Source organism: Danio rerio, chromosome 9 (assembly GCF_049306965.1).
Source record: "Danio rerio strain Tuebingen ecotype United States chromosome 9, GRCz12tu, whole genome shotgun sequence".
NCBI lineage: Eukaryota > Metazoa > Chordata > Actinopteri > Cypriniformes > Danionidae > Danio > Danio rerio.
Genome location: NC_133184.1, coordinates 65,001 through 90,000, shown reverse-complemented (window position 1 = coordinate 90,000; position 25,000 = coordinate 65,001). Strand labels below are relative to the sequence as shown.

General features: G+C 47.9%; 2 protein-coding genes across 3 annotated transcripts in view; both read left to right on the top strand.

Moving 5' to 3' along the window:
• LOC799259 (high-affinity choline transporter 1) overlaps positions 1-9,370 on the top strand; it is a 10,954-nt gene extending 1,584 nt beyond the window's left edge. Inside the window, exons 1-9 of the mRNA XM_001339599.7 lie at positions 1-262; positions 945-1,128; positions 3,417-3,530; positions 3,648-3,803; positions 4,914-5,062; positions 5,909-6,052; positions 6,388-6,541; positions 6,967-7,184; positions 7,470-9,370. The exon at positions 1-262 is cut by the window's left edge and continues 1,584 nt beyond it. Of these exons, the coding sequence (XP_001339635.3) occupies positions 158-262; positions 945-1,128; positions 3,417-3,530; positions 3,648-3,803; positions 4,914-5,062; positions 5,909-6,052; positions 6,388-6,541; positions 6,967-7,184; positions 7,470-8,114 (1,869 nt within the window). The 5' untranslated portion in view covers positions 1-157 and the 3' untranslated portion in view covers positions 8,115-9,370. The remainder of the gene's footprint in view (positions 263-944; positions 1,129-3,416; positions 3,531-3,647; positions 3,804-4,913; positions 5,063-5,908; positions 6,053-6,387; positions 6,542-6,966; positions 7,185-7,469) is intronic.
• Positions 9,371-17,830: 8,460 nt separating this feature from the next.
• The window catches only part of gcc2 (GRIP and coiled-coil domain containing 2), a 12,621-nt gene continuing 5,451 nt past the window's right edge, over positions 17,831-25,000 (top strand). Inside the window, exons 1-11 of one of the 2 annotated variants that reach the window (XM_073912332.1) lie at positions 17,831-17,967; positions 18,970-19,026; positions 19,219-19,303; positions 19,410-19,480; positions 19,652-19,756; positions 19,827-22,079; positions 22,505-22,565; positions 22,650-22,750; positions 23,994-24,092; positions 24,187-24,306; positions 24,455-24,619. In XM_073912332.1, the coding sequence (XP_073768433.1) occupies positions 17,959-17,967; positions 18,970-19,026; positions 19,219-19,303; positions 19,410-19,480; positions 19,652-19,756; positions 19,827-22,079; positions 22,505-22,565; positions 22,650-22,750; positions 23,994-24,092; positions 24,187-24,306; positions 24,455-24,619 (3,126 nt within the window). In that variant the 5' untranslated portion in view covers positions 17,831-17,958. Of the gene's footprint in view, positions 17,968-18,969; positions 19,027-19,218; positions 19,304-19,409; positions 19,481-19,651; positions 19,757-19,826; positions 22,080-22,501; positions 22,566-22,649; positions 22,751-23,993; positions 24,093-24,186; positions 24,307-24,454; positions 24,620-25,000 lie in introns of both variants that reach the window. The other variant, XM_073912331.1, reaches the window with a different exon arrangement.

Sequence of the window (25,000 nt, the reverse complement as noted above, 5' to 3'; positions counted from 1 at the left end):
TGTTATTCCAAGATCACATCATACCTGGCAAAATCATGATGTCACACACATACTTATACTGCACAGTACACATACACATCAAGCACACACACACGTATTACAGAGAGAGAGAGAGTGTGTGTGTGTGTGTGTGTGTGAGAGAGAGAGCGCAGTATAAATGAGCAGGAGCTTCAGTCTTGAGTCTCTCAGTGATTCTGCATCCAGCAGCTGCTCTCCTCCACCTCAGGACCCTCGCTCTCTCGCTCTCGCTCTCTCCTCAAAGGTAAACAATCTCTGTCTCTCTCTTATTTCTTGATTGAGTTATTGATGATTATATAGAGTAGGGCAATACTGCTGTGCACTGTTACCTGTTGCTCAGTCGTATTGCTGTTTAAACTAATACAACTGCGAAGCTTTATTCCGATATTAACTATGAAGTTTCCTGAACTGTGGAAATATCTGATGATTAAAGTGAACTAAACCCTCAAAGACACAAAGATTACGCTCTGACAAGCAGAACAGACCAACAACAGGTGAACAACAGGGTTTTCTACTGCACAGAAATGGATGACAGAACTCTGTAATAATAAACCTGATGTGTATTCAATATTAATATACATCATAAGCTTGATTCTCCATTCTGGACCAGTTTGGTAGAGGGTTATTACTGCATTATGATGATCAATCTTCAGTGTGTGTGTGTGTGTGTGTGTGTGTGTGTGCCATATCAGAACACAAATATGTATAATAACATGAGCATTGTGAGGACATGGTGAGTTATGAGGACACTGCTGTTGTCTTGATTTCTCTCTAACCTACAGCACGAGTGTTACTCAGATAGTGAGGGTTCTGTGAGGGCTGAGTTAGCTGTTTGTACATTTTGTAGAGTATACGAACAATACAGACCAATGTTACGTCCTCACAATTCACAAAAACCACCCTGTGTGTGTGTGTGTGTGTGTCAGATGGCCATTCATGTGGAGGGTCTGCTGGCCATCGTCATCTTCTACCTGCTGATCTTAATGGTGGGCATCTGGGCGGCCTGGAAGAACAAGCACGCGGGCATCTCTGAGGGCACGGACCGCAGCGAGACCATCATGGTGGGCGGACGGGACATCGGCTTATTCGTGGGAGGATTCACTATGACCGGTCAGAGACTCTGCATGATACACAGATCACACTGATCAGACGAACTGCAAAACAGGCCTTCATTACTCAGAGTATCAGTCTCGCTTCTAGTCCACACATCTAATAATTCTCAAATCAAGAAGAGGTTTTACATATTAGAAAACAGTCTAGATTTCAGAAATAATGAGTCAAGATGAAGAAAGTTTGACCTTAAAACAGCTGAATAATCTTGTTTTCAGTTTGAAACATTATTTACTCATTGGCAGATTATTTAGCCTGTTTTAATGAAAAATGTTGCCTCATTATTTCTGAAAACAAGACAACAGTATGTGCTTATCTAGAAAATACTTATTGATTCAAGAATTTGTAGACATTCAGACTAGAAACAAGGCAAAAACTCTAAGTAAGAACAGCAACACACGCACACACACACACACACACACACACACACACACACACACACACACACACACACACACAGATGTACCTGTTGTTTGCAGTGTATGGCATGGCGTGATGTTACGGAGGTGTTTAATTATAGTAATAGACCACAGCATTAATAATGTACGCCTTTCGCCAGGGGCTGTTCCTCTGAACACTTGTTTAATAATTCTTTACTTCCTTTCTCTCCGCTCTGTATTCTAATTAGAAATCAAAGTATTCACCAAAGCCCTTTGCTTCTTCTGTTTGGTTAATAAGAAAATTAAAAATGAATGGAATAATTAAGGCATATATAACAGCTGATAGCGGACACACACTCCTGCTGTGTTTTCATGATTTACGGTCTCCTCTCACTGCAAAGGTGCTGTTCTGACTGAGTGTGTCTTGTTTCTAGTCAGAATATGATAAAAAATATACATAAAAATGAAGAGAGTTTATTTAAAACCAGCAGAATAACCTGAGGATGGGGAAGAGGAGTAATCTAGTTTCTCATTTTGACATAACTTTATTTCAGGAGTTCCCCCTCAGCTGATGAGGGATAATAAAGCGTGTTGGCATGCTGTCCCGGGAGACAGCCCCGAGCTTATGAGATCCTCGAGCCTGGGGCTCCCTCCTGTTAGCAGGGCGAGAGGGGAGTTTGAGGTCAGGTAACTGGAGAACTCTCCTGCTGTTTATGGCTAAAGACAAATTAGGCAATTGCTGTGGAGAGATCTACTGCTGGCTAAGAGCTCATCTGAGGCGCCAATTCGGGTTTAGTCAGTTCACTTATGGCGCACGTCTTTAGACTGTGGGAGGAAACAGGGGAACCTGCGGGAGACCCTCCCCGAACATGTCCACTCCGCACAGAAACATGGACTGGCTCAGTAGGGGCTTTAACTAGTGACGTTCTTGCTGTGAGGCAACAGTGTTGACCACCAGACAGCCATGCCACCCTATCTAGGAAAAGAAAGGAGGAGTAGGGGTGAAAGGGGAATTCTTCAAGATGAAGATGACTGAGGTGAGGAACTCTGGTTGTTTATAGTGAGTTTGGAATAGTCTGATTGGTGAATCATGCATTAGCTAATGCAGCACCAGCTGTGGTCAATCATGATCACTTGATCAGCTCTCAGAGTTACTTCATAAATAAACTTCACTACCCTTTCCTCAGTGTCAGAAAAATCACTTCATCTTAGCGTGTTATTTCTGAAGACAAGACAACATTTTTAGTGTTTTTCTAGAAAATGCTTCTTGATTTAAGAATATTTAGATATTTAGACTAGAAACGGGACAAAAACTCAGAGTGAGAACAGCAGTCGTGCAGTGCTCTCTCAGCTGTAGTGCTGTCTGGACTGTACAGACGGGATATTCACTCCTCAACCCTCACAGCAGACACTCTGCACCATCACATCGCCACAACACTCCAGTCTGCCTGATTTATGAGCATGTTTACCCATGAGGACCTCAGGACCACACACACACACACACACACACACACACACACACACACACACACACACTGTGAACGTGATACAGACGTGTGTGCAGTTGTATTATTTGCTGAAGAGCAGTGAGTTAATGAGGGTCCTCCATCTCCTCCTGCTGTCCGGCAGTCTCTGAGTGGTCATTGATTTGAGCAGCAGGAGTCTCGTCCGGCTTATTCTGATCCGCAATCATTATCTGACTGATTAAACGTCTCTATTTATGGCTCACAGTTTAACCATGAAACACTGACCACTTCCCTCACTTCTCACCTGATGCGGTGGAGCATCTTCTCTTACTGTGGGATATTTTACCTCTGTGTGTGTGCTGTGAACTCATATTTCCTACACACACACACACACACACACACTCACTCACTCAGTGTTGTATGTGTTGTGTTGTGCCCTCAGCTACATGGGTTGGCGGTGGTTATATCAACGGGACAGCGGAGTCTGTGTATGTGCCCGGCTGCGGGCTGGCGTGGGCTCAGGCGCCCTTCGGGTACGCGCTCAGTCTTGTTGTAGGTGAGCTGGGGTTACACTTCAGAAATCTCCAGACCTCTGTGATTGGCTGATCTCTCACCAGTGTGTGTGTGTGTGTGTGTGTGTGTGTGTGTGTGTGTGTGTGTGTGTGTGCTGCAGGCGGGCTGTTCTTCGCCAAACCCATGCGCTCTCGAGGGTATGTGACGATGCTCGACCCGTTCCAGCAGCTGTACGGCCAGCGCATGGGCGGCCTGCTGTTCATCCCCGCGCTGCTGGGGGAGATCTTCTGGTCGGCTGCCATACTGTCTGCCCTGGGTAAGAGCCTGCCGGCGGGGGGGAGAATGTGGTCAGTGTGCAGACTGCAGGAGATGAACATGAAGTTATGGAGATCCACACGTCAGCATGTGGGGAAGATGGCGCTGTACTTAACAACATCTCATTGTGGATACGTACCCTTGTCTACATTTCTGGAGATAGTGAAATCTGTACTCAGAGGTACGTCTGGCTGCATTTCGTCTGTGAAGTGAACGCTATGTGGCAGTATGATGTTGCCGACAGTTTCTGCTCCTTTTCGAGCTACCGCTGACTGTTTACCTCTGTATGGAGGTGTTAGCAGTTAGCCCAGTAGCTTGCAGCATACGCCACTGGACTTGGGATGTGGAGCGGACCGCAATGATGAGGTTCAAATCCCGCAAAGAATGGTTCCAGAAAGCAGATAAACAAAAGCAAACAACTGAATAAATAACAAAATGTGGTGAAATCATGCAGCCGTGACGGCTTTTCTTTGCTAGACTAGCTCTTGAAAACACTATGGGTTGGGGTTAGGGAATGGGGTGGGCGGCTCAGTCGGTCAGGCAGTTAACAGTAAGCCAGTCGGCTGAAGTGTGTGTTGTTGCGCCCTCTGCTGGATTTACACAAGACGACGATGCACAAATGTCACGCACAAGAGAAATGAGTGATCATCAAAAAGTGTACACAGCGGCCTCTGCTGGATTTACCAAAACACAAATGTAGCTCTGAGTACATATTTCACTGTCTTCAGAAATGTAGACCTGGGTACATTTCCACAATGAGCCTGGCATGGTACTTAATGAAGTGTGGAGCCCGATGACGTACTGCATCCGGTCCAATACATAATGGGTGTTCTAACATGCATGTGCAAAAATATATTGATGGTATTTATTAAATGACCCATTATTGTGTGGTGATAAGCGTCTACACCTACTCGAACTCTAAACCCAGCATCACAGTTCTTAACATTTACAGCATCTCTATTTGCTGAAAATGTTCTTCAGAAAGCCGTCTTGCCGACATCATCTCGTTTTGACATCTTGCATGGTTCAGTGGGATCTTGATAACTTCATGTTCCGCCCGTCTCCTGCAGTCCTCGGTCAGGTATTAATTCTCTCAGTGTCCTCTGCACAGGAGCCACCCTGAGCGTGATCGTGGACATGGACATCAACATGTCGGTGATGATCTCGGCTCTGATCGCCGTCTTCTACACGCTGGTCGGCGGCCTGTACTCGGTGGCCTACACTGATGTGGTGCAGCTCTTCTGCATATTCCTGGGGTTGGTGAGTCCTCTCTGATCATCAACACACTAATACACTGCAAACAGGCTGCTCTTACTTACAGTTTTTGACTTGTGTCTAGTCCAAATATCTAACAGTTCATAAATCATGAAGCTTTTTGCAAAATGGTCTTATTTTAGGAAATAATGAGCCAAATTGTAGTGAGTTTTTCCCTAAAACAAGCAAAATAATCTGCCAATGGGGGAAGAGAAATAATCTTGATACTCTTTTTGACATAAGATTCTCCAGCATGGAGCACGCCACACTCTGAGCTAGACATTATTGTAGGGATGAATGGGATGGCAGGGGAACAGTGGGATGAAGGGGAAGGGAAGTAAGAGGATAAACAGTGGTCATGTTGGTAGGTTGATCAGGCGTCATACGATGATGACCAGAGACTCAGAGTGGGGGTACCGTCTCTAATATTTTGGTAGAGGGATTGGACCCCTCAATTCAACCTAGAAGGCAAGAGAGGGTTATAGGATTGTTGATGGGAAGTGAGGAAACAGAAGGAGGGAGGGAGGGAGGGAGGGAGGGTTCGAGAGAATGAGAAGAGCAGTGCTAGAGAACTGGTCTGCCTTCAATACGTTTTTAGGGAGTAGGTGATTGGTTAAGGAGACAAAGTGGGCATGGTTCCGCTACTGAACCTTTGTAAACAAGTTAACTCTATTTAATGTATATGTGTGTACAGTAGATGAGTGTAAATCTCCTTAACGCTGTCAACCTTGGAGTTTTCCATGTTAAGCACAGTCTCAGGTCACTGGCTGTGTTTTGGCACAGTGCCAACTAGTGTTCAGATGGACATTAGTCTACGTCTCTATAAAGTTGTATTATATTGTGATTTCGCAGTGGATAAGCGTGCCGTTTGCACTGTCCAATCCTGCTGTGTCAGACATCGCGGTGACCGCAGTGAAGGCGGTGTTTCAGGATCCGTGGCTCGGGGAGATCCATCCATCAGACGGCTGGATGTGGGCTGATAACTTCTGCCTACTTGTGAGTCTCACATGAAAAACTCCCTTCATTGCAAAAAAGCACAGTGGATTTGTCCTGCCTTGTCAGAGTTTCCTACCTCCCATTCAAAAAGCAGGTCGGACATTTTGATGATGATATATGCAACCCATCAGATCGTGCTACCAGAGATAATTTAGATGTGGAGTGATGTATATGAGGCAGCAATATCACCCTGACCCACCCCAAACCCTCACCCTACCTCAGAACCACTCCAATACAGTGTTGTAGAATAATCTGGATGCAGGATAATATATCAGGTTCTGTGCTCAGTCTGTGTGTGTGTGTGTGTGTGTGTGTGTGTGTGTGTGTGTGTGCAGATGCTGGGTGGGATCCCGTGGCAGGTGTATTTCCAGCGTGTCCTCTCCGCCTCTTCAGCTACTTATGCTCAAGTGCTGTCGTTTCTGGCTGCGTTCGGCTGTCTGGTCATGGCCGTCCCCTCAGTGCTGATCGGAGCTATCGGAGCCTCGACAGGTAAACAGACGCAGCTCAATCTCCCAGAGAGTGCTGACAGACTGATGACTCCAGATATCTGCCGTCTTCACGAGTTCTGGCTGATTCTGAACATGCAGCGTCTACAGGGGGTTAATTAATGTTGCAGACGGCTCAATCAGAGTCTCAGCACATCAGCAGATGTTCACTGCACAGCTCTGACCAATCAACACTGATGCACAAGCCTTCACTACTGAATCAAACACAATACTGTTACACACTTATATTGTAGAAGATTGCATCACACACTGCTCTGGCTTTGTACTGAACAAATATAGTCTAATGAAGAGCGGTCATGTTGCTCAACCACAGCTGAAGCAGTTGATCAGGAGCTGAACAGCACTGGGTCATCACAGTGAGTCTGTGTTTCTCAGATGTGTGTAACTGGATGTGTGTTGTTGTTTCAGACTGGAATCAGACGTCGTACGGTCCGGTTGCTCCTGTGGACAAAGACGAGTCGGACATGATTCTGCCCATCGTCCTGCAGCATCTCTGCCCGTCATTTGTGTCCTTCTTCGGTTTGGGCGCCGTCTCCGCCGCCGTCATGTCATCCGCAGACTCTTCTATCCTCTCAGCCAGCTCCATGTTTGCACGAAATATTTACCAGCTTGCTTTCCGGCAGTCAGTAAGTCTGTAACACTGTTAACAGTATACCTCGTACATCTTTAAATCACGAAAGTCAGAGTGAGAATAGTTTGATTTAAACCACAAGAAGCAGCGAAAAAGACTAGCAAGTAGATGAGTTCACCTGTCGACTAGTGAGTAGATGAGTTCACCTGTTGATTAATGAGTACCTGAGTTTACCTGTTGACTAGTCAGCTCATGTGTTGTATGTTGACTAGAGAGTAGTTGAGTTTGGGGAAGTCAGGTTTGTCCTCCAGCCTAATGGATTCTTCTGTTTTCTGTGCAGGCGTCAGACCGAGAGATCGTGTGGGTCATGCGGATCACCATCTTTGTGTTCGGGGCTGTAGCGACGGCCATGGCCCTGCTGACGGGCTCAGTGTACGGCCTGTGGTACCTGAGCTCAGACCTGGTGTACGTCATCATCTTCCCTCAGCTGCTCAGTGTGCTGTTCATCAAGGGCACGAACACCTATGGCTCGGTGGCCGGTTACGTCTTCGGCCTGCTGCTGAGGATCGGCGGGGGCGAGCCGTACCTCCGGCTTCCCCCGTTCATCTACTACCCGGGCTGGCAGATGCGGGAGAAACAGCACCGTCTGACACAGGAGGTGGAGCGGTTCGTGGAGCAGAGATTCCCGTATAAGACGGTCTCCATGCTGGCTTCACTCCTGAGCAACGCTGCCTTCTCATATCTGGCCAAATACCTGTTTGAAAGCGGGACTCTTTCGCCCAAGTACGACTTTCTGGATGCAGTGGTTTCTAAACACAGCAAAGAAACGATGGACAAGACGACGCTGGTCGCCCATGACACCATCCTTCTGTCCGAGCTGTCCGCGGTGAAACCCAGACACACGAGCTCTCTGGCGGGAACATTCATCAATGCAGACGTCTTGAGGGACGAGGGCAGCGTGAGTCCAGATCTTGAGCACGAGTAGAGGAGAGAAAGGAAAGAGGAAGATCCTGAAGACCAGATCCATCAGTCTGGGAGATCCCCACAGCAGCTGAAGAGGGAAACTGTGCACTAGTAAAGAGAGGACACATGTAGGATGCTTAATATTATGTGACCTGTCGATGGGATGTAGGAAACACGCTCTTGTGTTTCAGTTCTGTTTTTCTGTTTAGAAATGAATTGTTTCAGAGCAATAATACTCTCAGTTCTGAAGGTTGCGTAACTCATCTGTTGTTTTCAGTCATAGTTAGTGTCCAGGATTGAGCATCTGTCCTCGCTCACCCTCCTGTCCTGAGTCAGTGTGCAGTAAATCAGGCAGATGGAGTAATATTGATCAAACTGCTGGAAAGCACCTTTGATTAACCATTGTTGATTATGTAATCAGTGGGTGTGTTCTAGAGCTCCGCCTTCATTGAAATTAGGCAATAGCATAAACAGGGGGGCGAATAATTCTGACTTCAGCTGTATGTTCACACCCTCTAATGCAGATCTAGTGGTTTCTTAAACTTGCTGTACCTGCACTGACAGGTTAAAGCTGCTGTAAGGGTCTGTAAGGGTCTTTAATGATGGTAGTTCATTAGGGAGGGAGAGATACTGTGTGTGTTTAGTGTCTCTCTAGTTGAATAACCATGAGAACAGCATTGTCTCCATCTCACTGCTGCTGAAGAGTAATACATCACACAGCGGTGGTGTCGACACATTATTTATTCATAATAGTGAATATATGCAGTGATGTAATCTGCTGTTCTGCATAACTCAAGCTGATTGGTCATCTGGCTGTGATCTGTCAGCCAATCAGCTTGACCTAAACCAGCTCCTGCTGCTTCCCCATGAGCTACAGTGAACTGGTTTAGTCAGTGTTCACCAGTTCAGACACTCACAGAGCCGTGTGTGCCGCGTCTGATGTGTTCAGAGTCCAGCATTCTCTCTGTGTGTGCTTACACCAGCACAACAGCAGCTCATGTGCTGAGATTCCTCCTCAGACCCGTCCTGAGAGACTGCAGCAACACAGCAGCGAACACCCACACCATGAGGACGAGCTGCACTGCCAGACTGTGTGTGTCTCACCTGTGTCTGATCACGTGTGTGTGTGTGTGTGTGTGCAGACTGATCTGTGGTGGTCAGAGATATATTTTTGTGTGAGTTTAATGTTGTCCAGCAGTTATGTAGGAAATGTTGATTTATGTATTTAAATGTGATGAAGATGTGAGATTTAGAGAATAAATGATGTTGTTTATGCCAGCTGTGTGTGTGTGTGAGTGTGTGTGTGTGTGTGTGTGTGTGTGTATGTGTGTGTGTGTGTGTGTGTGTGTGTGTGTGTGTGTGTGTGTGTTTGAGTGTGTGAGTGTGTGTGAGTGTGTGTGAGTGTGTGAATCCGAACAATATCATACAATGATTACTCAGCTCTACAATGTTCAGAACTGACCCCAGACCTGTAATACAGATCAACAAACGAACAGAACACACACACACACACACACACACACACACACACAAGGAACAATCTGTTTCTTACTCAAGGCTGTGTCGTGTTCTCTGTCGTCTTGTCAAACTGGCCAGTAACTCAGGGAACAGTGGTTTCCAGTCCTTCAGGAGTCCAGGTCATCTCGGGAGCTCTCCATGACCTTTGACCTGGCTGGGAAGATCCTGAGATCAATCATTTGGCCAACAGAAAAGCAGATTACTCCAGATTTACTCTGATTATATAAAGGTAATCGTGTGGTATTCGTATAATCTAGATCCTTAAACATTTAACTTTATTAATAATCATACAGACATGAGAAAGAGCCCGCGTTACTCCATCCTGCAGCAGACATCCATCAGCAGAGCCACACCATCAGCAGAGCCACACCATCAGCAGAGCCACACCATCAGCACAGCCACACCATCAGCGGCGGAGTGTGTTTATGAACAGCTGTAAATCAGATAAATGAGTTAATATAACATAAATCTGAAGAACAGTTGAGTCAGCAGCAAAACACACACACACACACACACACACACACGCACACGCACACGCACACAGACACACACACACAGACAAACACACACTCGCAGACAGACACACACACACACACACACAGACAAACACACACTCGCAGACAGACAGACACACACACACACACACACACACACACACAGACAAACACACACACACACACACACACACACACACACACACACACAGACAAACACACACTCGCAGACAGACAGACACACACACACACACACACACACACACACACACACACACAGACAAACACACACTCGCAGAAAGACACACACACACTCTCACAGACTCACTCTCACACCTCTCTCGCCTCTGTTGAGCCGCTGTGCTTCAGGATTGAGGGCTGACAGAGGTTTAAACAGGACTGAGTGTTAACATGAGTGTTATTGTGGTCAAACTCTTCCACATTGTCATGTGATCAGACACGTCTGCTGATTAAAGCGTGTGTGTTATCATTATTTACACACTGAATCAACGTTTGACAGGACTCTTCTCATGTTAGTGGCTGAGCAGTCGAGTGGACAGTGGAACATGGCACGGCTGTCTGAATGATGAATAACAGTGTACTGATGTGCTCAATAAACATCATTATCCTCTGATGATGAGTGAGGGGAAGCTCTAATCATCAAGTAACATGAGTTAATGAGGGAATCAACCCAGGCTCATTCTCAAAACTTACCCCTGTACACATTTCTGGAGAGCGTCAAATACATCCAAATACGTGTTGCACGTGGGTGCTCCGGTTTCCCCCACAGTCCAAACACATGCGCTATAGGAGAACTGATCAACTACACTGGCCGGAGTGTATGAGTGTGTGTGGGTGTGTGTATGGGTGTTTCCCAGTACTGGGTTGCTGCTGGAAAGGCATCCGCTGTATAAAACATATGCTGGAATAGTTAGCGGTTCATTCCACTGTGACAACCCCTGATGAATAAAGGGACTAAGCCGAAGAGAAAATGAATGAATGATGTCATTATAAAGTGTAACCAGTGTGTGTGTGTATGTATGTGTGTGTGTATGTGTGTGTGTGTGTGTATGTGTGTGTGTGTTCGACCAGACTAAAATGAATGAGCACTTTGTAGGTATTAATAAGAGGTTAGAGCAAGAGATTGTGTTGTGTGTGTGACCTGCGCTTGGCCTCGTGCAGACACACACACACACACACACTCAGACACTGCTCATCTTGAAGATGGATGAGTCCAGCAGGGCTTTATAAAGTGTGCTGATTGAAGACGCTGCTGCGCTATCAATAACCCCACACCAACACGGCTGTCGAGCAGGAGATGCTTACAGCGTCACTTTATTCTGCACACACACATCCACCAACACACACCTCATTGCTGCAGCAGAGCGAACACACACACACACACACACACACACACACTCTCCATCAACACACATCTACAGCACATTCGATCTTCATGTGTTGAAATATGAGTTTATTGTGACGGTCATTCGAGTATTATAGACTGTCTGTTTAATACCTGCTTGTGTTCGTGTCTCACACGGCAAAACTAGGAAACCACGTCGTACTGTTCACACACATACACAAGACTCAGCAACAGAGAGCTGTTTTTACAGGGTGTGTGTAATCAGTCTGTTATGATCTTCCGGCTGTGTGTACACAATCAGTCATGATCAGGAACCGTGTGTGTGTGTGTGTGTGTGTGTGTGTGTATGTGTGTGTGTATGTGTGTGTGTGGTGCATGACAGAATATATGGTCCATAAATGGCTGGATTTGTAGTCCGTTAGCGATCTGCAGCCATTAGATCGCTGATAATAATAACAAGTAGTCAGTGGTTACTGGTTTCCAACATTCTTCAAATTGTCTTCTTTAGTGTTCGACAGAATAAGGAAAGATTTGGAACCAAAGTTTAGTTGGGAGAAACAGCGAGAACAGCTTCATTTGGATGTGGACTGCTGCTGTAAACAGACGATCTTCAACCCCATCATCACGTGTGTGTGTGTATGTGTGTGTGTGTGTGTGTGTGTGTGTGTGTGTGAGTGAGAGATGTCTCTACTCCAGATGTGAGGTGTGTGTAGGTGAATGATTTCAGATCTTCACAGACGCCCCTGATTAATCTCATGATGAGCGTCCGCTGATGTCCTGATCTTCTGCCGTGGTGAAACACAGGCTGAGGGAAACACAGGCTTCAGCGTACGTCTATCTGCTGTTTCTGTGTGAGCAGAGCGCTACAGGGCAGATGACTGCTGATGGGACAGAATACTGCTGATGGGAAAGGGCTTGTTCTTGGGCTTGTTCTGTTGTGTCTGTGATCTGAAATCGAACACGTTCACCTCTCGCTCCTCACTGTGCACGGCTCTTCTGATGTGCTGGGTATGAACTGCAGAACATTTCTCAGATTAGCTCTGTCTGAGGTATGGGCGGGGCTAACATACTTAGCCACGCCCCTGCAGCTGTCACAATGACAACAGACAGAAATGATGAGCAGGAGGAGGAGTCTGCGAGGTTATAAAGACTCTCCCTGAACTCTTTTCCCCGTCTTCTGAATGAAACGCCTACTTTACTGCAGCCAATCAGCTCGCAGTAGATGAAAACAAGCCACGCCCACTGTTTACTCATTAAATATTCCGTTTCTCCAGGAACTGCAGCACAATATTAAACCAGTCACAGCTTCCAGATCATGTGGACGACTCAAATGTGGAAGGAGACTCGAATCCTCTGAGCTGAGACACACACAGCCTGGACCCTCCTGAGGAGCTAAAGCCTGTTATATTCCCAGAGGCAGCTATTATAGCCCAAAAATGAGTCCAGATCATGTTCAAACCACAGACAAACGGCTCCAGTGTTTGCTTAGAGGAGACCTGTTCTGCTCCTGCTCAACTAAACCACAAGAGGCAGGTGACGGACATCACAGGAGCTGTGGCTGTTCATTTGAAACAGAGCTGTACACATCGACTGAGGCCAGGACTCTGGCTGTGGACTGTAAGCTGGTGGTCCTCATTGCGTCTTTAATTAAAGCGTCCGTCCTCTGCAGCGCTCAGCACGACCCCTATTGATCCCTCACTGATGTCCTGATGGAGAGAAACACAACAACAGCACTTAAACACTCTTCAGTCTCTCTCCTGCTACGCCTGATTGAAATGAGAGACGAGACGCTGCGCAACACCGTCCTGACCTCACAGAACTGTGACCTCTGGCTTCATCAACAAGGCATTTGCGTCCACAGAACTGCCGCTTACTGGATATTTCCTCTATGTCTGAGCATTCTCTGTAAAGCCTAGAGATGGTTGTGCGTGAAAATCCCAGTAGATCAGCAGTTTCTGAAATACTCAGAGCAGCCCGTCTGGCAGCAACAACCATGCCACGTTAAAAGTCTCTTAGATCCCCTTTCTTCCCCATTCTGATGCTCGCTTTGACCTGCAGCAGATCCTCTTGACCATGTCTACCGGCCTAAATGCAGTGAGCTGCTGCCATCTGATTGGCTGATCTGTGTTAACGAGCAGTTGGACAGGTGTACCTAATAAAGTGGCCGGTGAGTGTATATGCTCAAGCATGTAGTGTACGAGTTTAGCATCATCCCAAATGGAACACTAACATTATTTTACTAAACAAATACTCAAACTGTTTCCCAGGTGATGTTTAATGATGCTAAATTAGTGAAATAAAAGACCAAACTACTGAACAGTACCTGCCGTCACCATCAGGAGGAGGCACAATCACTTAAAGCATTTCACCCTCACAATCCAAAATAAAGATGAGACGACCAATAGCCCCGCCTCTTCACCAGAAACCCCTCCCCTTCATCTGTAACTCCTCCCCTTCAGCTAGATGAGCAAAACTGTGAGTGTTGAGTGTGTGTGAGGTGTATCCCTTCTGTTTAACGGTGTGTGTGTGTGTGTGTGTGTGTGTGTGTGTGTGTAATAGCCTTCTGTCAGTCCACATCGAGTCTCTCTGACTAATAGACTTGAGTCTCTGTCAGATTTGTGGTGGCGTGCTCCTCTTCTGTCCGTCGTTTATCCAGAATGAGAGTTTTATTGTGTGCTGTATGGCTGCTGTCCGTCAGATGATGAAGCGCAGTGCTGTGTGTGATTCTGTCGGACCCTGTGCTGCTGATTAATGTGTTGGTTTAGTGAAGACAGTGGATGGAGGAGCGCTGACGGGGCTGTGTGCTGCTCTCCTGCGGGACTGCAGGCTTCCTCTGAAGGGTTCTGATGGACGGGCCCAGAACTGATTCTCTCTCTTTCTCTTCATATGGCATGTGTGAATGCTGTGAGTTCAGTGTGTGTGTGTGTGTGTGTGTGTGTGTGTGTGTGTGTTGTAGTCTGGTTTACAGGGAAACACCACACCTATAGAGTGTACCTTTACATCATGTATACAAGTGTGTGTGTGTGTGTGTGTGTGTTACGGTGAAGGAATTTCACAGTAAGTGACAGCTGACTGTGGAAATGAAACACAGAGAGAGATGAGCTGCGCTTCTCCAGAGTGTTGTCATTAAAGCTGTGAAGCGCTGGAGAACCGGGCCGGACAGATCTGCAGTGTGTGCTGACGGAGCGGCCGTAAATCTGCCCTGTTGTTTCTGTCTGACAGTGTGTGTGTGTGTGTGTGTGTGTGTTTCCTTCACAGCGTCAGGAACAGAGCGCAGACACACGGCTCATCTATCCCGCTAACAGGCTAATGCTTCAGCGGCGCGGGGCTAGCGGTGACCCAACTCCTATTAGCAGCTGATGGATGTGCTGTCCACCGCTCTCTGCTGTCTCTGATTATTTATCTCAGAGTGTGTGAATCACAGCCAGCAGGAGCACACACACACACACACACATTTATCTGACACCGCCGAGAAATACTGCTGCTGGAGTCCATCAGTGTGTGTATGTGTGTGTGTGTGTGAAGGGTCAGTAGTGTTCTGGTCACTATTGATGCTGCTGGAGGAAAACCTGTCCTGACTCGCTTCTCCAAAACAGCCCAAAGTGCTCAATAGTATTTAGCTCTGGGTACTATGCAGGCCACGGGAGATGTTCAACTCCACTGTCATGTTCATCAGAGCGCTCTGTCTCCAGTCCTGCTGTGTGTGTTGCTGCATCATCATCTGACGACTTCAGGATTGGGTCACATGCTCCTCCAGAATGGTTGTGTAGTTCTTGGCAGTGACCCAGCGACCATCTAGCACCAGTGTTGGGCCGAGTGAATGCCATGCTTGACCCCGCCATGCTTCACTCTGGGCATCAGCAGTCTGGGTGGGCCGCTTCTTTGGTGCTTCTTATGGATAATGGCAAAGAAATGCTGTAAAATGTGGCAAATATGTGAATGTACACCTCATTGTGTGTGTGTGTGTGTGTGTGTGTGTGTGTGTGTGTGTGTGTGTGTACACTTGTGTAAAACCAGAGAAATGTTCCCAGTTTAATCAGTGGAGGAGCTGAAATCAGCTGGAGTTTGATTGCTCTTCAGAAGGACAGACAGTAAAGCACAGCAGGAGGAAACACACACACACACGCACACACACCTCACCTGTACTGAAACGCACTAGTGTAAACGGGGCCTGAGTCTAATGACACATGCATCACACACACACACACACACACACACACACACACACACACACACACACACACACACACACACACACACACACACACACAATAAAACTCTTCTCAGGTGTTTCAGGACAGATGGGATGCTTCATAAACAGCTCGCTTCAGGCATTAATGACGTTATTGATCATTGATTAATTCCCTCATTGATTAATTCCCGATCAGCTCCTGTAAGTCCAGGATTAACACCTAAACATGCTGTAGATTTTAAATAAAAAGTTAAAATAATATTTTAGATCCGTCCTCCTGACCATGACACTGAATATACACTGATTTATCTGTCCCGCCACTGCTCTTGAGGGTTTGGCGTCGTCTTCTGACAGAGTGAGAATAATAATGATGATAACAGCAATAAGAATAATAGGTAACTTAGTGTGGGCAAGCTCTACGGTTAAATAAAGAGCTATTAATGATTACAGCTCATATTTACTGTCTGAGAGTTTGATTTTGTGTACAATAGCTGTGTAATAATCAGCATAAAGCACATCCAGCCGGTGGGACTCCCAGAATAAACCCTTCAGCCGTATCTGGACATCTGGAGTTCCAGGAGTCGATGACTTTCACATGCTCAAACTGTAGTGTGACCATGGTTTACCCTGACAAGAACACCTGAGAGTGCTCATCAGCCAATCAGCATCCAGCACTCTGATGGTCCAGGGCTGTAGTCCTGCATGCTGTGCTGTGTGTGCGTGTGGTGATGGCGGTGGTCATCTGTGTGTCAGTGTTCAGCAGGTAACACACAGCAGAAAGCCTGCGCTGGATCTCATTTCCCCTCATTAGGATTGCTCTGATGATAAGGCGGGTAATTATATCAGCAGGGGAAGCGAAGTCCAGATACGGCTGGATGAAGGATGAAGACCACGATCTACACCACCACAGCAGCACTGATCCTCAGTCAGCTCCTCGACCACTCCACACTGCACACTACACACACCATACATCCGTCTATCACTGCTGGAGTGGGGCAGTGCAGTGGTTAGCACTGTGACCTCACAGTAAGAAACTCTCTGGTTCGAGTCTCGGCTGGGTCAGTTGGTGTTTCTGTGTGGAGTTTGCATGTTCTCCCCGTGTTGGCGTGGGTTTCTCTGCTCCCTTTATTAAAGCTGTTGAACTCCTCATGTTTGAAGCAGCTGGTTGACAGAAGCAGTGCTGTTGTAAAATGTCATTCAGACGGTTATTATTAGCAGCAGTGTAATCATGTGGGCCGGTGGGCAGTTCTCCACTATTTAGAGCAAGGCAGGGCCCTAAAATGATTCTGCTTAGGACCCCAAATGTACAGGGCCGGCCTGCCTGTGGGGCAGCACAAGGCTCAGCTCTCAGCCTCCTGCAGTTTACATCACATTCTGCCAGGAGACGTGAATCAAAACTCAGGTCAGTTTTTAATATTAATGTCAGTGTCTGTTCTCAATATCTGATCATTTCTTACCACGACATTCTGAAAAAGATCAGTTTTAACCCATAGAGCAGCTCTGAGATGTGTTTTGGCCGTCTGTATTGTTCTACAGAAATCAAGCTGACACGACTAGAGGAGATCAGAGAAAGTCAAACGACAGAGTGAACATTACAGCACTGCTGAAACTAAACTGCTGATGCTGAACGCGGATCAGTCCTGTAGAATATCTGCAATATCCCAGATGAAAATGAGAAACAGTTCCCAATACTGTCCATCAACTTACAGTAATGTGCAGCACTGAGTTCAGGAGTGATCAGCACTCTTCATCATCACAGCACTCCTCTTCATCACAGCACTCTTCATCATCACACCACTCTTCATCACAGCAGTCTTCATCACAGCACTCTTCATCATCACAGCAGGCTGCTGGAGTTTTAACAGTTTAGTATATTGGACACCTTTGATCGTGATGCTGTATGTTTTAATATTAAAAATAAGCACACATGTATATGTTGAGTATCACCTTAATATGATCATATCATTTACTTACATATTAAATGCAGAAAAATAGTTGTTTAAGCCTCTTCACTGTCCAATCCAGTCCTCCGAATCCTCTGCCGAGCAGCCTGCGATTGGACAGTTGAGCCGTCAATCATTCTGCCTCAGCAACCCCAAACAAACACTGACGTCAGCTCATCCGGCTCGTCGAGGAAGCCGATTGGCCGTCTCTTCACAGCGTCGCGTGTATGCGGAAATAGCGAAGGCGGAAGTGCTAAACAGGCTGGCGGATGATCCTGATGTTGAGTTTCTTCTGAACACAGACGGAGGAATTGTCCTTTTCCCAGGAGGAGCTTCAGCAGGGAGTCCCGCTCATGATGGAGGTCAGTCGGTGAAGCTCCTCTCATTAACCCGAGTCCTGTTGGCGGTCATATCTGTAGCAGACACTAGATGCGCACTACTGAGGGCACGACAAACACCAGCCCTCAGCTGCCAGATCTGTGACCTGCTCTAAAGATGACTGTTTAGTGTTCACTGTGAAGATTGCAGTAGTGTCTGAAGTTAGTCTACTTGTGACAGGTGTATTGCCTGTTTAGTATGCCCTGTGTAGTGTGTGCTCTGTGGTCATCGTGTAATGTTTAATGTGCCCTGTGTAGTATGTGCCCAGTGTTCCCTGTGTGGTATGTGCCCAGTGTTCCCTGTGTAGTATGTGCCCAGTGTTCCCTGTGTAGTATGTGCCCAGTGTTCCCTGTGTGGTATTTGCCCAGTGTTCCCTGTGTAGTATGTGAGCTTTGTAGTTCCCTGTGTAGTGTGTTTCCAGTGTTTCCTGTGTAGTGTGTGACCTTTGTAGTTCCCTGTGTAGTGTGTGAGCTTTGTTATTCCGTGTAGTGTGTGCCCAGTGTTCCCTGTGTAGTGTGTGTCCAGTGTGCTTCATGTGCCCTGTAGTGTGTTTCGTGTACACTTGTAGTGCTCTGTGTAGTGTCCCGTGGCCCTGTGTAGTGTGTATCTAGTGTGCCCTATGTAATGTATGTCCAGTGTGCTCTCTCTGTAGTGTACTCAGTGTGCCTTATATAAAAGTTTGCCTTGTGTAGTGTGTGTGCGACTTTTGTAGTGTACTCAGTGTGCCCTTAGTAGTAATTTGCTCAGTGTGTCCTGGGTAGTGCTCTCTGTAGTGTACTCAGTGTGCCCTGTGTAGTGTTTGTGTGCCCTCTAGTGTGTTTGGTGCCATGTGTAGTAGTTTGCTCAGTGTTCCCTGTGTAGTACGTGTCCACCCTTATTAGTGTTCTTGGAGTGCCTTGTGTAGTGTACCCTCTGTATTGTACCCTATGTAGTGTCTGGTGTAGTGTGCTTGACGGTAGGCTGTGTGTGTGTGTGTGTGTGTGCAGGACTGTAACCCAGAGTCCGTGGCGTCTCCAGCAGGGCAGAGCTCCGGCAAGTCCAAGGTAAGAGTTCCCTGCTAGTGTTAGTGTGTTCAGCTCGGAATGGTGTGTGTGTGTGTGTGTCTGTGTGTCTGTGTGTGTGTGTGTATGTGTGTTTGTGTGTGTATGTGTGTTTGTGTGTGTATGTGTGTGTGTGTGTGTGTGTGTGTGTGTGTGTGTGTGTGTGTGCTTATTATGGGATGTTCTCTGTCTCAGCTGGACACTCTGTCTAAAGAAGATCTGATAAAGTTTGCGAAGAAGCAGATGGTGGCCATGCAGAAGATGAAGAGCAAGTGTGCAGGTAAACACACACACACACACACACACACACACACACACACACACACACGTACGTGTGAATTTGTGTGAAAGCCTGACTCTCTCTCTCTCTGTATGTGTGTGTGCAGATCTGGAGCAGCAGCTGGAGGTGCAGAAGCGTGGGTCGGTCAGTGGTCCCGCAGACTCCTCCATCATTCAGGTCAGTGTATGTCCATCAGCTGATCATCTGGAGCTCTTCTTAAGCAGACTGCAGCACCTTTGCATCTTAATGTGTGGGGGGTTTAGGGGTGTGAGCGAGTAAGATGTATGACTGAAATCAGATTCAGAAATGCAGCCGACAACAAAAGAGTGTTTCTCCTCATGTGCACAGGAGCTGACGGAGCGGATGGACGCTTTACTGCTGGAGAAAGCCGAGAGTCAGCAGAGCCTGGGGTTACTGCGCAGAGAGCACCAGGAGCTCCAACAGCAGGCACAGGTGAGCCTCTGAACACTATAACACAAGAGCAAACCCTCTGAGTATCTGACTGAGTGTACGTGCATTGCAGGACACAGCGGGAAGATTAGCAGCACTTCAGGAGGAGCTGGACTTAAAGAATAAAGAGCATGCAGAGATGCAGGAGCACATGGCAGAGCTCACGGCTAGCTTTAAGACCACCTGTAGCGAATACGAGTGCAGGATATCCCAGACTCAAGCAGAGCTGGAGGACGCCCAGCGGCAGGCCATGGTGACAGCAGACACCCAGCAGAAGAGCCTGACCGAGGCACAGCAGGAGGTGGAGAACCTTCAGGCGGAGATCCAGAGGATGACCAGCCAGTATGAGGAGGATCTGCGCTTTCTGGAGGAGCAGATGGAGCTCAACAATGCAGACTTCCAGAGGGAGCGGGAGCGCCTGCTGCTCCTGCAGGATGAGTTGTCGGAGCAGCTGGAGCTGAAGGAGGGATTCCTGCAGGATGTCCAGGAGGAGGAGGAGGACAGCAGACCTCCACGGCAGACTGCAGATCTCCCAGTTGAAGACCAGCTCAGACCCGCCCTGGAGGAGCACCTGCAGACACACAACATGATGCTGCAGGAGGAGCTGGTGCTGCTTCAGAACGTGAAGCTAGAGCTGGAGTCTGAGCTGAAGCAGATGCGGGAGGAGTTCTCTGTGGAGAAGGAGGAGCTGGAGTTCAGGATCAACGAGCTGCAGATGAACAAGGACACGGGCAGAGAGATGTGCAGCACCTCTGAAGAAGAGTCTCGAAACAAAGTTCTGCAGCAAGCTGAAGCCTGCCTTAGTGCTGAGGGAGATGGGCAAGAAGACAAGCAGGAAAATGAAAAGGTTGTGCAAGAAGACAGGCTTGACAACAGGCCAGAAGATATACTTGAAAACAGGAAAGAAGTCGAGCTAGAGTTAGTGCTGGAAGAAGGAGGGGAAGAAGGAGGGCTTGAGAACAGACCAGGATTCTGGCAAGAAGAAAGGCTTGAAGATGGACACCAAGTCGAGCAAGTTGTTGAGCACGTAGATAGGCTAGAAGATGGGCTTCTTATTGAGCAAGAAGACAGTCTCCACACTGACAAGTTGCAGGACCAAGCCTCACCTGTGGAGAGCCTGACAGTCAAGAACATCATCCTGAATCAGGACATGGAGCTGAGAGACAGAGCAGAGCACTTTATACAGCAGTACAGATCCATGAAGGAGGAAACGGCAGCATCACTGCTGGATCTGCAGGAGCGGCTGAAGAATGTCCTTCAGGAGCAGCACAATCCTTCAGGGCCTAGCACAGATGATGGAGGACTCAACCTGTCCTTGGAGGACCTGTGGAGCAGAAATGAAGGAATCCTTGTGAATCTGCAGCGTGAGGAGACTCTGGTGATGGAGATGCTGGAGCTGATGGGCTGTGGAGCAGAGCGAGGGCCGTTCCATAAGCAGGAGGGTTTGATGGAGGATGAGCGTGTACACCACCTCCAGGAGGAGATCTCCACTCTTCAGGCCCTGCAACAGGAGAGTGGAGATGCCATCAGGCTGCTGAATTCTCAGATCCAGAGTCTCTCAGAAGAGAAGAGCAGCCTTCAGGAGCGCCTCTCTGCTGTTCAGTGCCGCATCACTGAGATCCTGCAGCAGAGCTCAGGCCAGGCCGAGACCAATGCATCTGACATATCCACACTGGTGGAGCGGCTCTGGAGTTGGTGTGTGGAGGAGCAGGCACTGCTGAGACAGCAGGTACAGGAGCAGGCGGAGCAGCTGAGGGCGGAGCAGCTGAAGGTAGAGCAGCTGAGGGCGGAGCAGCTAAAGGTGGAGCAGCTGAGGGCGGAGCAGCTAAAGGCGGAGCAGCTGAAAGTGGAACAGCTGAATGCAGAGCAGCTAAAGGCGGAGCAGCTGGGGGCGGAGCAGCTGAAAGTGGAGCAGCTGAATGTGGAACAGCTAAAGGTGGAGCAGCTGAGGGCGGAGCAGCTGAAGGTGGAGCTGGACAGCTTGAGGCTGGCGGTGGAGGAGCATGAGGTGGAGCTACAGACACGCACACATGAGCTCCAGCAGGAGAGGGACATGCTGAAGGCCAGTCTGGCTGATGTGGTGATGGACACAGAGGGACTGCAGAAGGACCTGAGCCAAGTGCAAACCATGAACGAGAAGCTGAGTGCAGAAAACCTCCGTCTGCTGGCCGAGGTCTCTGAGCTGAGCAGTCAGTTGGAGGAGGAGCGAGCGGAGGTGTCTGATGAACCCGACTCAACGGTTCCCCAGGCAGACGAGCTCCAGCAGGCTCTCGCTGACAGAGACACTCTAATATCTCAGCTCAGAGAAGAGGTCGGACACCTACAGGTACTGTGCATTTGTTATGCAAACTAAAATACTGTCTAAACATTCTGGAAGATTAGCTTGGAGAAACTTCTGTGGAGGGGCAAACCTGTAAATGTTGTTCCCATTGGCTTAGAAAACAAGAAAAGAGTCAACCACTGCATTTCCATGCCGCATAACTAGTGGTTTATTACGATACCAATACCAAATCAATACTTTGAAAATGGTGTCTGTGCTTAACCAGTGCCTGAAACAATACTTACAGAAGAGGCGAAAACAATGGAGCACGTCTCACTGACATCTCCAGGTGCTCTGTCTGTCTGACTGCAGACCTCGAGGAGCAGGACTGAGCCCTGTTCTACAAATACACTCAGAGTTTATTGTAGAAGAATCACTCTAATGTTAACCGTGATGATCTCCTGTGTTTCTCTCTCTTCTGTTTCCAGCAGAGCCAGGAGTCTCCTGTGTCTGACCAAAGTGAAAGACTCACCGCATTATCTGAAGAACTGGGTATGTTCATGCAGGTTTCTCTTCCTGTTTTCATTAGCCTGCATCTCTGAAGTGTTTGTGTTTAAACTGCTCTTTATTACGCAGAAAAACTGAAGAAAGAAAGCAAAGACAAAGATGAGCGCATGAACAAAATCAAAGCTGTCGCCGTCAAGGCTAAGAAGGAGCTGGACAACAGCAAGAAGGAGGTTTGATATGGGCTGTGGCTCCTTGAGACTCACAGTTTGCTGTCTGCCTAGAGTTTCTGTTGCCTATAGAGGGTGTGTGTTGCCTATAGAGGGTGTGTGTTGCCTATAGAGGGTGTGTGTTGCCTATAGAGGGTGTGTGTTGCCTACAGAGGGTGTGTGTTGCCTATAGAGGGTGTGTGTTGCCTACAGAGGGTGTGTGTTTGTAGAGGGTGTGTGTTTGTAGAGGGTGTGTGTTTGTAGAGGGTGTGTGTTTGTAGAGGGTGTGCGTTGTCTATAGAGGGTGTGTGTTTGTAGAGGGTGTGTGTTGTCTATAGAGGGTGTGTGTTGGCTATAGAGGGTGTGTGTTTGTAGAGGGTGTGTGTTGTCTATAGAGGGTGTGTGTTGGCTATAGAGGGTGTGTGTTGGCTATAGAGGGTGTGTGTTTGTAGAGGGTGTGTGTTGCCTATAGAGGGTGTGCGTTGCCTATAGATGGTGTGTGTTGCCTATAGATGGTGTGTGTTGCCTATCGTGGGTGTGTGTTGCCTATAGAGGGTGTGTGTTGCCTACAGAGGGTGTGTGTTGCCTATAGAGGGTGTGTGTTGCCTACAGAGGGTGTGTGTTTGTAGAGGGTGTGTGTTTGTAGAGGGTGTGTGTTTGTAGAGGGTGTGCGTTGTCTATAGAGGGTGTGTGTTGTAGAGGGTGTGTGTTTGTAGAGGGTGTGTGTTGTCTATAGAGGGTGTGTGTTGGCTATAGAGGGTGTGTGTTGGCTATAGAGGGTGTGTGTTTGTAGAGGGTGTGTGTTGCCTATAGAGGGTGTGCGTTGCCTATAGATGGTGTGTGTTGCCTATAGATGGTGTGTGTTGCCTATAGAGGGTGTGTGTTGCCTATAGATGGTGTGTGTTGCCTATAGATGGTGTGTGTTGCCTATAGATGGTGTGTGTTTGTAGAGGGTGTGTGTTGCCTATAGAGGGTGTGCGTTGCCTATAGATGGTGTGTGTTGCCTATAGATGGTGTGTGTTGCCTATAGATGGTGTGTGTTGCCTATAGATGGTGTGTGTTGCCTATAGATGGTGTGTGTTGCCTATAGATGGTGTGTGTTTGTAGAGGGTGTGCGTTGCCTATAGATGGTGTGTGTTGCCTATAGATGGTGTGTGTTGCCTATCGTGGGTGTGTGTTGCCTATAGAGGGTGTGTGTGTTGTCTTATGAGAGTGTGTGTGTGTGTGTGTGTGTGTGTGTGTGTGTGTGTGTGTGTGTGTGTTGCAGGTGCTGGGCCTGAGGGAGGAGGCGGATCAGCTGAGGGCGGAGCGGGACCGGTTGTCTCGCTCTGTGAAGGACATCATCCACGGGGCCGAGGACTACAAGGTCTGCCGTTTACCCTCAGTGCAGCTCCAGATGATGCAGACGGTGGACGTCAGGGTCAGAATAATGAAGCACATCTGCTCTCCTCTGCTTCCAGAACCTGATGGTAGACTATGACAAGCAGACCGAGCTGCTGGACCAGGAGAAGGAGAAGCTGGAGCAGGCGGAGAAGCACAGTGAAGATTTGAGCAGACGGCTCCAGCTCACCCTGCAGCAGGTTCTGCATCTGCACAGACGAGCGCTGAGGAAACCCACGCTCTGACTACAGTTGTGCTGTAGTGTGTGTTTTCTGCACTGGAGGTGTGTGTGTGTGTGTGTGTGTGTGTGTTCTGAACAGTAGTGTGTGTGTCCTCCATCTCCTCTAGGCTGAGCTGCTGTCGTCTGAGCGTGAGGATCTGGCAGCCCGTGTGGAGACGCTGCAGAGTAACGTGCGGCTGCTGGAGGTGCAGATTCTGGAGCTGCAGAAGCAGAAGAGCAGCCTGGAGAGAGAGCTGGAGGCGGAGCGGCTCGTCCGGGAGCAGAAGAGCAGAGTACACACACACACACGCACACATAGACACACACACACACATAGACACACACACACACACACACACACATAGACACACACACATAGACACACACACGCACACATAGACACACACACACACATAGACACACACACACATAGACACACACATAGACACAGACACACATAGACACACACGCACACATAGACACACGCACACATAGACACACGCACACATAGACACAGACACACATAGACACACACGCACACATAGACACACACATAGACGCACACATAGACACACACGCACACATAGACACACACGCACACATAGACACACGCACACATAGACACATACACACGCACACATAGACGCACACATAGACACACACACACGCACACA